The 18,067-nt window shown below is 39.1% G+C and overlaps 1 protein-coding gene across 6 annotated transcripts in view; it reads right to left on the minus strand.

Annotated features, from left to right (window-relative positions):
- KLHDC10 (kelch domain containing 10) overlaps nt 1-18,067 on the minus strand; it is a 69,994-nt gene that overhangs the window by 33,832 nt on the left and 18,095 nt on the right. For 3 of the 6 annotated variants that reach the window (XM_010378780.2, XM_030931833.1, XM_030931831.1), the window contains exon 2: nt 5,661-5,747. The exons of the other annotated variants lie outside the window; for them this stretch is intronic. In XM_010378780.2, the coding sequence (XP_010377082.1) occupies nt 5,661-5,747 (87 nt within the window). The remainder of the gene's footprint in view (nt 1-5,660; nt 5,748-18,067) is intronic. 6 annotated transcript variants of the gene reach the window in all.

Raw genomic sequence — 18,067 nt, forward strand, 5'->3', positions numbered from 1 at the left:
AGATGAGCCTTTATCACCTACTCATATTATAAATGAAGGACTACATTGTTTAGTTATTATAAGAAACATGTGTTTCCTCAACAGTTGTATTAATCTGCCTCCAAAACCCAAACGGAGGGATGGAAGGTCTGAGTGTGGGTCTCTGCAGGTAAATGGCACACTGACAAACAGGTTTCCCTTTACAAGTGGAGAAAAGAAAGCAGTTTGACCTTATTAATGCCAAAATTGGCAGGCTGTATTTTGACGGTATTGTCCTTTAATGCATATGGATCCTTGACAGAGCTGTTTTTCTTGTTCTCTCATTCTACTCTTCTCATCCATCTACTACAGAAGTCCATTCGCTAAGGCTCTGCTTTGTGCACTCTTCCTCCAGTATCTTTTTTTTTTTTTTTTGAGACGGAGTCTTGCTCTGTCGCCCAGGCTGGAGTGCAGTGGCGCGATCTTGGCTCACTGCAAGCTCCGCCTCCCGGGTTCACGCCATTCTCCTGCCTCAGCCTCCTGAGTAGCTGGGACCACAGGCACCCGCCACCATGCCCAGCTAATTTTTTGTATTTTTAGTAGAGATGGGTTTTCACCATGTTAGCTAGGATGGTCTCGATCTCCTGACCTTGTGATCCGCCCACCTCGGCTTCCCAAAATGCTGGAATTACAGGCGTGAGCCACCACGCCCCGCCTTCTTCCTCCAGTCTTAATCCAGTGCCTGCCCAATCCTCCCCAAGGCAAATCTACTTTCCTTGAACTGTTCTCATGGCCTTATCCTGGAACTAATGCCACTGCTAGGGCGCTTTATATGAAGGGAGAGAAGGAGTAGGGGAAGTAACTGTTTTGAAGGCAATTTTTTCATTACCTGCCCTGATATTCCACTTTCCCCCCAAACTGCTCCATGTTCCTATACTTGCTGCCTCTATGCTTAGAGTTTAAGAAAAGAGCCCTATTAAGACACTCTCTGACCTCTACCATGCAACAGGAGCATCTATTCTGGGTTGCACTTTATTCTGTGATGGTTCCTCCATCGATATAATTCCAATTGTTTTCCAGTACCCTAAAATTTCTAAAAACTTCTGGCATTATAACAATAACAATAATGATAGCGAACATTAATTCAACATTTGCTATATATAAAGAAACTCTCCTAAGTGCTCTGGACATACTGTCTCTCTTGATCTTCACAGTAACTCTAGGAGGCAGATACTATTATCATCATTCTAATTTTACAGATGAGGCAACTGAGGCAAAAAAAGAATAAGCAACTTGCCCAAGGTCATACGGTTGCTAAAGGGCAGAGCCTGGATTCAGACACAAGTAATCTCGTTTCAAAGTCTCCCTTTTCTTTTCTTTTTTTTTTAAATTACAATGACTTATTCTCTGTCTTATGTTTGTTTTGTCATTTCCAATGACATCTGAGAAGTAGGGGAAGGTAAATGGGTATGTTAAGTCTACCATTTTATAATAAAAACCATTGTTTTCATTACACCATTACTGTTTTCACTACACCACAATTTTAATTGGTAGAAATATGTTTTAGAGAAGATGTAGGACCTAGTGAAGGAATCTAGTGACAGAAAATGGGCCCTATGACATAAACTGTCTACAATCTGAACCAAGAGAGGTGATATAAAGAATTCCAAAATATGAGGCTTGAAAGTGGCTATTTCAAAAGTATAATTAAAAACAAACAAACAAAACCAGACAACCTACTGAAGCATTAAACAATAGCATTTTCATGTTCTCAACAATTCATTAGTTCACTGTCACCAATACCATAGAGAAGTTGAGAACAAAATAAAATGTTAGTCCCATCCTATTTTCTGACAGTGGCCTTTACAATACTTTAATTCAACTCAAATACATATGGTATAACTGCTACATGCACTATCCTACAAACTGGAGTAAAGATATGAAAGGCACTGTCCGATTGTCCCTGCCCTTACAGAGCTTACAGTCTAATGGGAGGCAGAGCCAAGTAAACAACTACAGTTCAGTGCAATAAGTGCTATGATATAGGTAGGTACACGGAGGCTGCCATTACAACAAAGAGGGGAGAGGCCTGCCAAGGAAGATTCCCTGGAAATACTCTTGGACCGAGTGTTCAAGGATATGCTATTAATGCTATTATTGGTTGGTTGAAGAGACTAAACTGAATTTACTATCCTTTGCCTAAAATCTACATCTAATTTCATTTCCACTTCCTTATATGTCAAATCAATTCTCTACTTTTTTTTTTTTTTTTTTTTTTTAATGAGACAGGGCCTCACTCTTTCACCCAGACTGGAATGCAGTGGCATGATTATAGCTCACTGCAGCCTCAAACTCCTAGGTGCAAGCAATCCTCCTGCCTCAGCCTCCCGAGCAGCTGGGACTACAGGCATGCCCCCACCACACCTGGCTAATTGTACGTGCGTGCGTGTGTGTGTATGTAGAGAGACAGGGTTTCACTCTGCTAGGATTGCAGGTGCAGGCCACCATGCCCAGCCCCTACTCTCCATTCCTGTTACAACTACCTCATTTCAGTCTCTATCATTTTGCATACTGATAACTGTAATAATCTCATAACTAGCCTTTAATTAAATTTCTTCACTAGCTAAAAAACCAAATCTGATCCTGAAAACCCCACCTGGGTGGTGCCCACTTGGTCTGGGCCCTCTCCAGCCTCTTTTGTCTACCCCTTTCCCACTGTGCTGAACTTTCTCTAGATCTCTAAAAGCACCGTGGCCTGTTTTGCCTAAATGCCTTTACTCAAGCTGCCTGATCCCCACAGTTTGAGAGGATCCAACCCTCCTTTGCTGATACCTACTCAGCCTTTAAGCACATTCCTTCTGATGTCATCCTCATGGCCACTCCTCTGTCACCCTCCTCCAGCCAAGTTGAGTCAGGTACCTCTCCTGTGTGCTCCCATAGCATGCTACCTCATCAGAACACTTACCACAAATAATTATACTCAAATTATTCTGTAATTGCCTGTTTACCTGATTCTCTATTACTCAGATCATCAGGCTAGCACAGTACATAGGAAGCAATCAAGAAATACTGAAAGAATGAAAGAATGAACGAACAAACAAACAAAGAGAGTTAAGCCTGTGAAAGTTGATGAGACAACTAAAAGAGATAATGGAGAGAACAGAACACTGGAGCAATACCCACCTTGAGGGGGCAGGAAGAAAGAAGCTAGTGAAGGAAACAGAATGAACAATCAAAGAGGCAGGAAGAAAACATCTAGAACTATACAGTACAGCAACCCAAAAAAATAGAAAAATTTAAGAAGGGCAAGTAGTCAACAGCCTCAAACACTACTTAGAGGTTAAAGAAGGTGAGAACTAAAAGAAGGCCACTAGTGATCCTGATGTTGCTGATGCTGAGTTAACTCCCACCTCAATTCCAGTACTGTCAGGGGCCACCTTTCTCAACCACTGATTGAGGCTATTGAGGGCTTACAAATAACCAATGCTATAAAACTTACCTGTGCAATCTTTTTTTCCACAATCAAAAAATTGAAAAACAAACACCATACGAAAGAAAATAAAATCCCCACCATACAGAAACAACCTGTTATGTCACTATTTGTTTTTTATGTTTACATGTTCTATATCATTATGTTGAATTATATATCCTAAACAATTCCTTAATTATGCTTATATTTAGTATGCATAATTATTATTAATATAATTAAATGAAGTTTAATTTATGCTTTATTAGGCACAAGTTAGATTTCTCATTGGAAATTGGGAAATTGGCATTCTAATTTATAAATAGAAAAAATAAAAAATGCTATAGAATTAGACATGCCTGCTTGGCCATGTGTGTACAATGGCTTTCCTGTCATATAATACTAAACTCACCTAATTTTTTTCTTTTTTTTCGAGAAAAGTCTCACTTTTATCGCTCAGGCTGGAATGCAGTGGCGCAATCATGGCTCACTGCAACCTCTGCGTCCTGGGCTCAAGTGATCCTCCCACCTCAGCCTCCCAAGTAGCTGGGGCTGTAAGTGTGCACCACCATGCCCGGCTAATTTTTGTATTTTTTATAGAGACAGGGTTTCACCATGTTGTCCAGGCTGGTCTTGAACTCCTGGACTCAAGCAATCTGCCCACCTTGGCCTCCCAAAGAGATGGGATTACAGGTATGAGCCACCCAGCCTGGCCCTTAATTTTTACTAACAAAATTTACTCATGCTAAAAGGTGGTACACCATCTTCAGGATCTTATCTTGACCCATTTTACGGCTGATTTTATGCATGATCTGGAGCTCGGGTGCCAAAAATAGGTTAGGAACTAGATATAGAAACATTTATAGCAGTTGCAGGATTTTTTCCTAGGTTAAAAAAAAAAAAAAAACTCCAGTTAAAATTAGATACACTGGGTTGTAAATAATTTAATATAGTCTAAATTACAACATTAAGTATGCTTGTGTGACAATTTGTTGTATCTAGAAAAATAGTGTGAATCAGTTTTCAACCCTCTTTTGAGATTTTCTTTTTTCAGTATGGAGTATGTTTTAGTAGAAAAAATAAAAAGTAGAAGGAATGCAACATTTCTAAAAGTAAAAACTGCTAGGTCAAAGGGTATGAACATTTCTAAGGTTTTTAATACATATTACCAAACTGGTTTTAGAAAAGCTGTATAAAATTTACACTTCCTTCAATATATGAGCTTTATCTTCCCATACCCTTGCCAATATTGGATATTCTTATTTTTGGTCTTTGCTCATCTAATAGGTAAAAATATCTTATTGTTTTAATTGTTGTGTTTATTTTATTTTATTTTATTTTATTTTATTTTATTTTATTTTGAGACGGAGTCTCGCTCTGTCGCCCAGGCTGGAGTGCAGTGGCCGGATCTCAGCTCACTGCAAGCTCCGCCTCCCAGGTTTATGCCATTCTCCTGCCTCAGCCTCCCGAGTAGCTGGGACTACAGGCGCCCGCCACCTCGCCCGGCTAGGTTTTGTATTTTTTAGTAGAGACGGGGTTTCACCACGTTAGCCAGGATGGTCTTGATCTCCTGACCTCGTGATCCGCCCGTCTCGGCCTCCCAAAGTGCTGGGATTACAGGCTTGAGCCACCGCGCCCGGCCTGTTGTGTTTATAATAATAGTAAAAATATTTGTTCGTAATTATTGGCACTTCTTTTTAACAAACTGATAATTCTATATCCTTTTACCTATTTTTCTAGTGGGCATTTGTTTTTACCCTATTGGTTTATAAGAACTCTTTATACATTCATATTACCCCTTTGTTACAAATAATTCTCTTTTTATCTTTTAATATATGACATTTGACATAAGAGGTTTTTTAGTTTATACCATCACATAATCTTTTACTTCTTCCTTAGAATCATATTTAGAAAATTCTTTCCCCCATCCATATTTTATAGATTATTCACTCAAAATTCTTTCTAATATGGCTACTGTGGAATACCATTTTTATCAGAGAGATGATTTATCTCTACTATCTAATAATACAGTAAGTGATTCTAACTCCCTGACACTTACAATTACAAGCCCAATCGTGGCCAACAACAGGTTTAAAATTAAGTTCTAGATTTTTCTTATTCCAATTGTTTCATTAGCTAGATGATTTTTGAAAACCAGAGTTTTGAGTTTAGAAAATTCATTCAAAGTTCCCTTTAACCCATATGAAGCACAGATCTCTTGCTAGTTATCACCCACCTCTCAAAAACCTGTTAGGGATCCTTATGATGGGACAGGACTGAATGAAGCGCCTCCTAACTGGGTCCCATCGTATTTTCTTCTTACCTGTTACCACAATTATCAGCAATAAGTCAGACACATACAACACATGGCAAATAATACATAGTCACTGTAGTTATAAAGACAGAAAAACAGGAAACAAAACAATACTTGAATACAGAAAGAAAGTGATGTAAAGTAGCATTTAACCCTGTTTTGGAAGTCAAAATTAAATTAACATATAAGCAGTGATGAAGGTTTTCAACTCTTACCCCCAAAAGAATACAATTTTGTGCACCGTTTTTCGGAATTCTGGTTCAATAGTATGTGCACTCAATAATCACCAATGCCATCTTGTGGCAAAAATTCACCAGGAGCTTTATGAACAGATTAGAAATGATGACATTTTTAAGTCAGTTAATTTCAAAATGGAGCTCTGAAACTAACTGGACATAACAGAGGCTCCTGTTCCCTTCAAGGTTATATTAATTATATGGTTAAGAAGATAAAGCAATGGGCACCATTCTTTAAATATGAAATAAGCTGACCCTACTATAATTAAATTTTAAAACAGCAACTAAATTAAACAAACATTTAATATCTTGGCACTTCCACAGGGGAAAGGAGGGAAGGTGCTCATCTGCCTTCCCAGGAAGCAAATTACCTCCATGTTAACCTCAATTAAAATATGTTTTCTTATAAAATAGAAGAAAAACCTAATAAATTAATGGAACTGTTAAATGGGGTAATTTTCTCTTTTCCCAAAGTTTTGATAGCTCTCAAAGATAGCTGTTATTGACAATAAAAACAATTAACACTTGTATAATGTTTAGGGTTTACAAAGAGCTTTCACATATATTACCTCATATAATTCTCACAACAATCCTGTATTGATTCAACAATCATTTTATTTAGCATCTGCTATGCCTGAAGCCCTATGCTAGGACCTGAGATTGCAAAACAAGGACATGACTCCTGCTCTTCGGAGCCCATGGTCTCATGAGGAAGGCAGATGTGTAAAAAAATAATTACATGATAGTGAAGGAACTGCTGTAATAGGAGCTACCAAAACACTTTGAAGAAGATAGTATCATCCTAATGTTTCAAGCAAGGAAGCTAAAGGAAAATTAAATGACTTAATGCTAGAGCCAGGATTCAAGCAAGGCCTTCTGACTCTAAAAACTTGCCTCTTTCCACTACACCATATTTATCCTGTCTTAAATTCCCTACAAAAAGAACAGTTTTTATTTTTGGCAACTGGAAATATATATTCAGATGTCCATCAGCAGGGTCTAGTTTGCTTACTACAGAACTTGTACATAGATATATACCAATTCTGTATAATGAAATGGCATCACCTGCACATTTGTACTTGATTTTGTAGAGAATACAGACTCATGGAGAAGGGGAAGAATTATTTATTTTGCAAAAGGATTTATCTTTTAATATTCTAAGTCTTTTAAATCAGTGATTCCCTAATGTTGGTCTACTGACAACTGCTAGGCTAAGGTGAAGATTCACCAGTCCAACACAAAATGAGAAAAATATGGACAAGGCAGTAAGTTTTTCAAAAAGCTAAAATGTTCCGTTTAAAGGCCTGCCCTTTTTTCAGAGATTAGAACCTTTTTGTTGTTAAATATTTACTTTATGAAATGATGCTGATAAGAAAATGGTAGTTGGTTTTCTTTTTAATATTCTCTCGTGGAAAAACTGAAAATTTGCAAGCCTATCTCTACTCTAAATATACACATATGGATAAATATAAGTACATATATATTTTAGTGTACAAGTTTATGACATTCAACAGTCTAGAGAAACACTGTTTTAAATCAATACAGTATGTGTTGAGATGACTCCAGAGTCCAAAATTGTAAACCACACTGTCAAAGGATACATTAAATATATAAGAAACCTCCCTTGCCATTAAGCTTACATTCTAATTAGGGAGACAAGACAGACACATAAAATAATTAGCAATACAGGACAGAATATAACAAGTGATTAGCTTAAAATTTGACATTTTTATGTATCAAAAGCGTTAAAATGTACATACCCTTTGACCCAGCTATTCCACTTCTAGGAATCTATTCCTAAAGAAACAATCATAGATGCATGGAAAGATGTATGGACAAAGATATTAACTATGGTATTATTTATAATGGTAAAAAATTAGAAACACTTTCAATGTCCAGTGACAGGGGATGGTTAAGTATGCTAAATAAACATACTTAAATATGCTCATATTCTACACACCACTAAAGAGTATATACAAAACTATTAACATGACAAAACATTCACAATATATTGCAAATGAAAAATACAATGTACAAAGTAGTATTAAGTATGACACCATTTTAGTAAAGAAAAAAGTATTTTTATATATTCAGAAAAAATACAGGAAAGATTACATCAAATTAATGTATTTGACTGTAGTTATCTTTGGATGGTTCTAATACATTATTTTTGTTTTTTCCCCTTTATGATGGTCTTTATTTTCCAAGCTCTCTGAGTAGGCATTACTTTTAGACTGGAAGAAAAACAATACTGTATTATTTTAATTTTTTTAAGAAGGGATTATAAAAAAATACTGGAAAGAAACATACCAAAGTCTTAACACTGGTTATGATTGGGCTTGAGGTTATTACCCCTTTTATGTTATCCATAAATTCTAGGATATATGATTTTACAATGGAAAAATACAAAAAACTACTTTGGAGTAACACTGAAGGAATAACATTAAAAATTACCAAACCAGGCCTGGCGTGGTGGCTCACGCCTGTAATCCCAGCGCTTTAAGAGGCCAAGGCAGGCAGATCACTTGAGGGCAGGAGTTTGAGATCAGCCTGGCCAATATGCCAAAATCCCATCTCTACTAAAAATATATGAAAATTAGTCAGGCATGGTGGCAGGTGCCTGGTAAATCCAGCTACTCAGGAGGCTGAGACAGGAGAATCGCTGGAACCTAAGAGACGGAGGTTGTGGTGAGCCAAGATCGCGCCACTCCACTCCAGCCAGCCTGGGTGACAGAGCGAGACTCTGTCTCAAAAAAAAAACCAAAAATAATTAACAAACCAAAACTGTAATAAAAAACCCTTTTTATGTTTTCTCAGGACTTCTGTCAAACATCTTTGGCATGTCTCTCTCTCAGCAACCAGCATAAGTTTGTATGCATAGACTCCTGTTGACTCTGCTGAGGTTATTCAATCAAGGCAGGCACTGACTTCAGAACCCGTTTTATTCTTTCACCCAAAGAGCAGAAAAAAGAGAAACAAGCAACATAACAGTGTTACGCCAACACAAATGTACTTATTAAATTTTTAAATAAATATATGCCTCTCCAGTTCCATATAAATATATTATTGGTCTGAACTTTCATTCATTGAAGTTTTAATTTTTATATATGCAAAGTGCCAACCTTCCTAAGTGATAGCTTAGACTCTTCAAAACAAAAACATAGGCCAGGTGTGGTGGCTCACACCTGTAATCCCAGCACTTTGGGAGGCTGAGACAGGCAGATCACCTGAGGTCAGGAGTTCGAGACCAGCCTGGCCAACATGGTGAAACCCCGTCTCTACTAAAATACAAAAAAAATTAGCTGGGCATGGTGTCGTGCGCCTGTAGTCCCGGCTACTTGGGAGGCTGAGGCAGGAGAAGTGCTTGAGCCCAGGAGGCGGAGGTTGCAGTAAACCAAGATCATGCCACTGCACTCCAGCCTGGGCGACAGAGCGAGATTCTGTCTCCACAAAAATAATAATTTCTTCAATGATTTCATCAATATTTTATTTTCTGCTAGTTTTTAATTTTTTTCTCTTTTTACTATGTTTACTTTGCTATAAATATAACATAGTCATTGGCTGAATTAAAATGGTAGGCTGAGCACACTGTGAGCAAGCTCACCTTCCCTTAAAATCTCCCAAATAACAAAAAAAGTCATTAAAAAAAAACCATAATTAAAAGAAAACAAGAAATGCCCTTAGTGGACTAATACTATGAGGAATCACTGGACGATGAAAAGCGGGTATAATCAGACTAAAGAAGACACCACAGTCCTACACACCAAGAGCAGAGGACCAGGGCAAGTGGAGGGACCAACTCTCAGAGTCAACTAAACCCCAAGGTAAAAGACAGCAGGAAGATGTGAAACCATTTTAAACATTTACTGCCTAAGTGATTGGAGCGTAGCACAGAAGTTACATAGCAGGTTAACCCCTCCCAGCCATTTACCTCTTTGAGTCAAGCACTATAGAACAGAGGTGTTTGTTCCCAGATGGGAACAGTGGCAAAAACAACAAAGGTGTCACTGTTCAGCTAGAACAATGAGTGTGAACACTGGGATCAGAGAGAGAAGGTAGAACCCTGTGGGGATATTAACACCCAGGCAGAAGAGGGGACAGTCACACTGAAGAAGCCTGGCAACTACTACACTTCATCTCATTGCTTATTCCATCCCTATCCACAATCCATGGAGACATGCTGCAATAAACAGATGTAACACTCACAGCAAAGCTAACTAGGACTCACAGATAAAGATGAATGAGCATAAAACTAAGACCCAAGCATGAAGAAGTATTATAGAAAAGTATATTAAAAAGTTAAGACACAAAAGAGAATCGAACAATATTAAAATTTCAACTACATTTTTGTTTTGCCAAAATGAACAAGCTAATTCTATACTTCAGAGGGAAAAAAGCAAGAAACCCAGAATACCAAAACAATCTTGAAAAAGAAGTGAAAGAAGACTCATACTTCCTAATTTCAAAACTTTCTGCAAAGATACAGTATTCAAAAACTGTGGTACTGGCATATGGATGGACATACAGATTAAATGAATGGAATTGAGAGTCCAAAAGTAAACCCTAACATCCATAGTCAATTGATTTTTTTGACAAGGGTGACAAGGCTATTCGGTGGGGAATAGTCTTTTCAACGAATTGTCCTGGGACACTTGGATATACTTTTACATTTAGAATTCTATGCCTACTCCAACTCCTGCTCAAGAAGGGGAGTGAAATAAAGACTTTTTTTATATGCAAGGACCCAAAAAGTTTGCTTCCTTCAGACTTCTGATGAAAGAATTACTCAAAGATATATATCTGGATTGTTTTTTAAAACAATTAATGGAAGAATAACAAACAAGGCACAAGCAAAGAGTAAGCAAAGAAACCAGCAAAACTTTTAAGTCTAAATATGCACTGACTGGGGAAAAACATTACTAACATTCAAAACTATAATCTCAGATGCTATCAACAGGAATATTTATAAGGGTAGGAAGAGAGGCTGAGAGAAGGAAAACCAGAAGAACATTAAAGTATCTGTCTTATTCAGATGAAGGATATAGAAAATGATTAATATAGATATTGATGGAAAAATATAAATTGAAGTATTGTGTAAAAGATTTAAGAATACTAGATGGCTTCACTGGTGAAGTCCTCCAAATATTTAAGGGCCAATTGCCAAGTCAAACTGATATAAGTAACCAAAGGTCTCATTCTAGAGAACCTGAAGATACATGTAAGAAGTCAATCAGTTCTGATTTTCTTAAAATGAGAGAGACTAGTTAACAGTAGTTGCCAAAGTTACCAAGACTGATCATGGTGGCAAGGATGCAGAGGACCTGGATGAGTTATACTTTGCTGGGAGGAATGTAACATGATACACACATACTCTGAGAGACGGTATGGCAGTTTCCTACAAAGCTAAACATATGCTTACCATACAACTCAACAATTACATTCTTGGCTATTTACCACAGAGAAATGAAAACTTACGTCCACACAAAAACCTGTACACAAACGTTCCTAACAGCTTTATTCACAATAGCCAAAACATGGAAACAATTCCAATGTCCTTCAGCGAAATGAATGGTTAAACCTGTGGTACAACCATGAACTACTGATTCATGCAACCAATAGGGAAAAAAAAAGTGTCAAAAGGTTACATACTGTATGATTTTACTCACATAACATTCTTGAAATGACAAAATTTTAGAGAACAGATTAGTGGTCACCAGGGGTTTGCCAGGGAAGGTGGCTGTGGCTGTATCAGGGTACCACCAGGGAGCCTTGTGATGGAACTGTTCTGTATCTTGACTGTGGTGGCCACACGAATCTAACACGAAATAAAATTGTACAGAATATGATACACACACACACACATACACAAGTACATGTAAAACTGATGAAATCTGAGTAAGGTCACTGGATGGTATCAAAGTCAATCTCCTAGTTGTGTTATTGTACAATAGTAATAGGATGTTATCATTCCAAGAAACTGCCTGGGGAAGGGTATATGGATCTCTCAGTATTATTTATTTTCCTTTTTTTTTTTTTTTTTTTTTTTAAAGACAGTGTCTTACTCTGTCACCCAGGCTGGAGTGCAGTGGCATGATCTTGGCTCAATGCAACCTCCACCTCCTGGGCTCAAGCAATCCTCCTACCTCAGCCTCCCAAGTAGCTGGGACTACAGGTGTGTGCCACCACACCTGGCTAATTTTTGTGTTTTTTGTAGAGATAGGGTCTCACCATGTTGCCCAGGCTGGTCTCAAACTCCTGGGCTCAAATGATCCGCCTGCCTCGATCTCCCAAGTGCTGGGATCACAGGCATGAGCCACAGAACCCAGCGAATATTATTTCTTAAAACTGCAAATGAATCTACAGTTCTCAAAGCAAAAGGTATAAAAATTAAATAAAAATCGAAATGAAGAAAAAAAAGATGGTGCAAATATGGAACAGATTACATTCAAAAATGATATATCTAAAACAATTATGAATATTTAACAATTAGAACTACTGAATCAGAGAAAATGATCCAAGAATTCTGACTTAGGTGGCTACAACATGTGGTACAGTCCTACTCCTATATACAATTCAGGATCTGTAAGAATTTCAAAAGAGAAGCAAATTAATACTGTATTTGGAATTGCTGCACAGCTGTACAGATTGCTTACTGCACAAGAGCTCCAGGCAAAGTGTCTAAGGGAGGCTAAATCCAGCCTTCACTCTATTCTCCAATGTACCCATGGGACTATGTCTACCTGGAAGAGGAATCTTTTTAAAATTTCACAATGGCACACTTTGAGCTAACAGTGACTTACTTGTTAAGTAAACAACTTCCTTTTAAATTTAGGATAACCAACATTTATTATCTACTCTATGCCAAACAACTTTATATACTGAGTATCTACTCTATGCTTAGCACTTATAAATACTCTTTTTGGCCGGGCGCGGTGGCTCAAGCCTGTAATCCCAGCACTTTGGGAGGCCGAGACGGGCAGATCACGAGGTCAGGAGATCGAGACCATCCTGGCTAACACGGTGAAACCCCATCTCTACTAAAAATACAAAAAACTAGCCGGGCGAGGTGGCGGGCGCCTGTAGTCCCAGCTACTCGGGAGGCTGAGGCAGGAGAATGGCGGGAACCTGGGAGGCGGAGCTTGCAGTGAGCTGAGATCCGGCCACTGCACTCCAGCCTGGGCGACAGAGCGAGACTATGTCTCAAAAAAAAAAAAAAAAAAAAAAAAATACTCTTTTTTTTTTGGCAGGGCATGGGAGAAGCAGACACAGGGTCTAGCCATGTTGCCCAAGCTGGTCTTGAACTCCTGGACTCAAGAAATCCTCCTGCTTCTGTCTCCCAACAGGGAGACAACAGGCATGTGCCATCATACTCGGCTAATTTTTGTTTATTTTGTAGAGATGTGGCCAGGGTTTCACCACGTTACCCAGGCTAGTCTCAAACTCCTGAGATTACAGACATGAGCCACCATGCCCAGCAGTCTTTTTCAATTTTAACATTTTATGATTCTAAGAAGTTTCAGACAAGGGGAAAAATTTAAAAGATAAAAGTTCAGGCCGGGCGCGGTGGCTCAAGCCTGTAATCCCAGCACTTTGGGAGGCCGAGACGGGCGGATCACGAGGTCAGGAGATCGAGACCATCCTGGCTAACACGGTGAAACCCCGTCTCTACTAAAAATACAAAAACTAGCCGGGCGAGGTGGCGGGCGCCTGTAGTCCCAGCTACTCGGGAGGCTGAGGCAGGAGAATGGCGTGAACCCGGGAGGCGGAGCTTGCAGTGAGCTGAGATCTGGCCACTGCACTCCAGTCCGGGCGACAGAGCGAGACTCCGCCTCAAAAAAAAAAAAAAAAAAAAAAAAAGTTCATTTTAAAATCTTTTTTTTTTTTTTTTACTGTACACGGTTTTTTTCTGTAAGATTTACCAAAAATCCTGCCTGCATTTGTACTTTATATGTATCAGTGTGAATGTGCCTATCTTGAAATATTAACTATAGCCAGAGATTGTTTTTCTTAATTGAGTATTACCCTCCTTCCTTTTTATCTCCAGCAAAACTTCACCACTTAGAAAAATAAACTGAGGCCAGGGGCGGTGGCTCAGGCCTGTAATCCCAGCATTTTGGGAGGCCGAGGCAGGCGGATCACTTGAGGTCAGGAGTTCAAGACCAGCCTGGCAAACATGGTGATACCTGTTTCTACTAAAATAGCTGGGTGTGGCGGCAGGTCCCTGTAATCCCAGCTACTCAGGAGGCTGAGGCAGGAGAATCACTTGAACCTGGGAGGCAGAGGTTTCAGTGAGTTGAGATTGTGCCACTGCACTCTAGTCTGGGTCACAGAGTGAGACTCTGTCTCAAAAACAAAAAACAAAAAACACACACAAAAAAACAAACTAGAGAAGCAATCAGTTTTGAAAGTGAAGACACGGCTGGGGCTGGTGGCTCAGGCCTGTAATCCCCAGCACTTTGGGAAGCTGAGGAAGGTGGGTCACTTGAGGTCAGGAGTTCGAGACCAGCCTGGCCAACATGGTAAAACCCCCATATCTACTAAAAATACAAAAATTAGCCAGGCGTGGTTGTGCACACCTGTAATCCCAACTACTCAGGAGGCTGAGGCAATTCTGCTTGAACCCAGGAGGCAGAGGTTGCAGTGAGCCAAGATTGCACCACTGCACCCCAGCCTGGGGACAGAGCCAGACTAAGTCTCAAAAAAAAAAAAAAAAAGTGAAGACATAATTTTTCTTTATGAACTCACTTTCCATTCTCTCAGGTCATTTTCTGTTGACAAATGCAATGCCTTCCAAGAAAATACTTAGATCTGACGGAAGGATATAAAAGCTTATATTGGACTAAATCCAGCAAAAAGCAAATAATAGTCACTAATTAGCAAATTTTTAATATCTAATATCTGATATTTTTAAAGTTGCTTTAAAAAGTATAATATGGCCAGGCGCAGTGGCTCACACCTGTAATCCCAGCACTTTGGGAGGCTGAGGCGGGTGGATCACTTGAGGTCAGGAGTTTGAGACCAGCCTGGCAAACATGGTGATACCCCGTCACTACTAAAAATACAAAAATTAGCCAGGCGTGGTGGTGGGCACCTGTAATCCCAGCTACTCAGGAGGCTGAGGCAGGAGAATCACTTGAACCCGGGAGGTGGACGTTGCAGTGAGCCAAGACAGCACCACTGCACTCCAGCCTGGGCAACAAGAGCAAGACTCCATCTCAAAAAAAAAAAAAAAAGAAAGAAATTACATATTTCTGTTTTAGGTTTGTGTGTATGTGTGTGTTTTAAGGAATTTGTTTTATGTGACACTAAAATATCTGTGGTTAGCATTTGATCAATTACACATCTGACTGAAATTAACTGAGTTGACAGTTTGTTGATGAAACCATATGGCAGGAGCTACTATGGGTAAAAAGGGAAATAACTCAAAGAAAAAACACCATTCAACTCCAAAGATCACTTACTTCATTTTTTTGCGAGTCATAATACTTCTAATTTCACTTCACTATCTAGTCTTATTTTGTCTTATGATGCTTTAATGCTCACATCCTAGATAAAGCTTGGAACAAATTCAGGGACATATAGCAAATATAAAAGGGAAGAGCATGAGATTGGGCTGGATTCTAAATGCAGCAGGAAGCTACTGAAGGATTCTGATCTGGGAAGCAACATAACCATAGCTGTGCATTAGGAAGATTAATCTTGTTTCAATATAGAGAACGGGGTAGGAAAGTAAGACTAGGAATAGCAAAAAAAAAAATTTTTAGTGTAGTCCAGTTCACAGCAGTGAGGGCCTGAATTACAGTACTAGTAACAAAATAACAGGGAAGGACAGGAAGCAGAGGGGAGTGCAGCATGGTGCATAGACTTTTGAACCACATTGCCTGGGTCTAAATCCTAGCTCTGTCCCTTGCTAGCTATATGTCCTTGGACAAGGTCTTGTCCTGGGTACCCCAGCTTCCTTAACTATAAAAAAGGGACAGCAATAGTATCTATTCCCTTACTGAGTTATGAGTAAATGTTTATATAAATCCCTGGCTAATATTACTGTAGAGTTATGAGTAAATGTTTATATAAATCCCTGGCTAATATTATTGTAGGGATAAAACATAAGGAGTAAAAGACTAGCTGAATGGGAAAGTGGAGTAAAATAAGGGGATAAGTGTGAGTTTTTAAGTTCTATAACTTGAGGAAAACTTTTAAAACACAGACATTAAAAGGCAAGTTAGCAATATTTATCACTATGCATTGCAGTGATGTTCTTAAATAACAGAAACCAGAAACAAGCTAAATATCTATCAATTGGGTGGCTGGTAAATTACAGCACATTCACACAACACAACACTTTCAGCCATGAAGAAGCATGAGATAAGTCTAAATGTGCTAACACAGAACAATCCCCAAAATATATTTTTAAGTGAAAAAAAAAGACAGATGCAGAAAGAATACTTTGTTGTTGCACTCTGTTTTAATATAAAGATAACATACACCTATATGCACACATATGCAAATTCTACTTCTAGAAAGACACACCAGAAACTCTAGGGAGATGACACTGCTAGGGAGACAGAATGCAAAACGTGGGATCTCAAGTGGAAGGGACACTTTCTCCTCTTGCATACTGTTTGATTTTACCAAGTTTACATGTTTTCCCATTTAAAAAATTAATAAAACAAACAAAAAAGACTTTTAGGAGGAAAGCTGGATGCATTCAATCATAGGAAATCATACTTACATATTTTAAGTAAGCATAACCTTTATGTGTTCTACAAGCTTGCCCAATACTGATACTGGTAAAAGTCTAATGATACGGAGTGTTCAAAACCACTTAATAAATGGGCAAGAAGACTATAGAACTCTTGAAAGTGAGAAGGAAAGGAGAAGCAAAGAAGGTCAATAAAGTAGGAGGAAGACAAGGACTGCTTACTTTAAAAAGTAAGGGAATGACCTTAAAAATAGTTTGGGGAGCCGGGCGCGGTGGCTCAAGCCTGTAATCCCAGCACTTTGGGAGGCCGAGACGGGCGGATCACGAGGTCAGGAGATTGAGATTATCCTGGCTAACACGGTGAAACCCCGTCTCTACTAAAAAATACAAAAAAGTAGCCGGGCGACGCAGCAGGCGCCTGTAGTCCCAGCTACTCGGGAGGCTGAGGCAGGAGAATGGCGTAAACCCGGGAGGCGGAGCTTGCAGTGAGCTGAGATCCAGCCAATGCACTCCAGCCTGGGCGGCAGAGCGAGACTCTGTCTCAAAAAAAAAAAAAAAAAAAATAGTTTGGGGAAAATAAAGCCTTAAAAAATATGCAGGCTAATAAAAATTAGGCTGCACCTGAAAATTCTAAGTAATTATGTCAATTTGTCATTTGAAATTCTTAATATATTTTCCAATGTTATAAGTAGTTAATAGGTCAGTCCCTATTCAGCCCACAAAGGCCTACTATACCCTATTAGATTACTTATAATACTGTACTAATGGTAGTACAGATTCCACCATTTTATTTTGTTTTGTTGTTGCTGTTAAATTTTTTGGTTTTTTTGAGAAAGAGTCTCACTCTGTCACCCAGGCTGGAGTAGAGTGGTGCAAGGTCAGCTCACTGCAACCTCCACCTCCTGGGTTCAAGCGATTCTGATGTCTCAGCCTCCCAAGTAGCTGGGACTACAGGCACCAGCCACCACGCCTGGCTAATTTTTTGTATTTTTAGTAGAGATGGGGTTTTGCCATGTTGACCAGGATGGTCTCAAACTCCTGACCTCAGGTGATCCACCCACCGCGGCCTCCCAAAGTACTGGCATTACAGGCATGAGTCACTGCACCCGGCTGGGTCTACCATTTTAAAACCTTATCCTACTCAAGCTCTCAGGTACATTTGACAAGGTAACCTCTCCCTCCTTCTTGAAACATGTTTTTCTCTTGACTCTTGTGAAACCAAGTAGTCCTGGTCTTCCTCCTACCTCACTAACCTTCTTTGCTTGCTTCTCCTTTCCTTCTCACTTTCAAGAGTTATATAGTCTTTTGACCAGTTTGTAAAAATATTCTTTGTTTTTTTTTCTGAGATGAAGTCTTGCTCTGTCCCCCAAGCTAGAGTGCAGTGGCATGAT

Source organism: Rhinopithecus roxellana, chromosome 6 (genome assembly GCF_007565055.1).
Source record: "Rhinopithecus roxellana isolate Shanxi Qingling chromosome 6, ASM756505v1, whole genome shotgun sequence".
NCBI lineage: Eukaryota > Metazoa > Chordata > Mammalia > Primates > Cercopithecidae > Rhinopithecus > Rhinopithecus roxellana.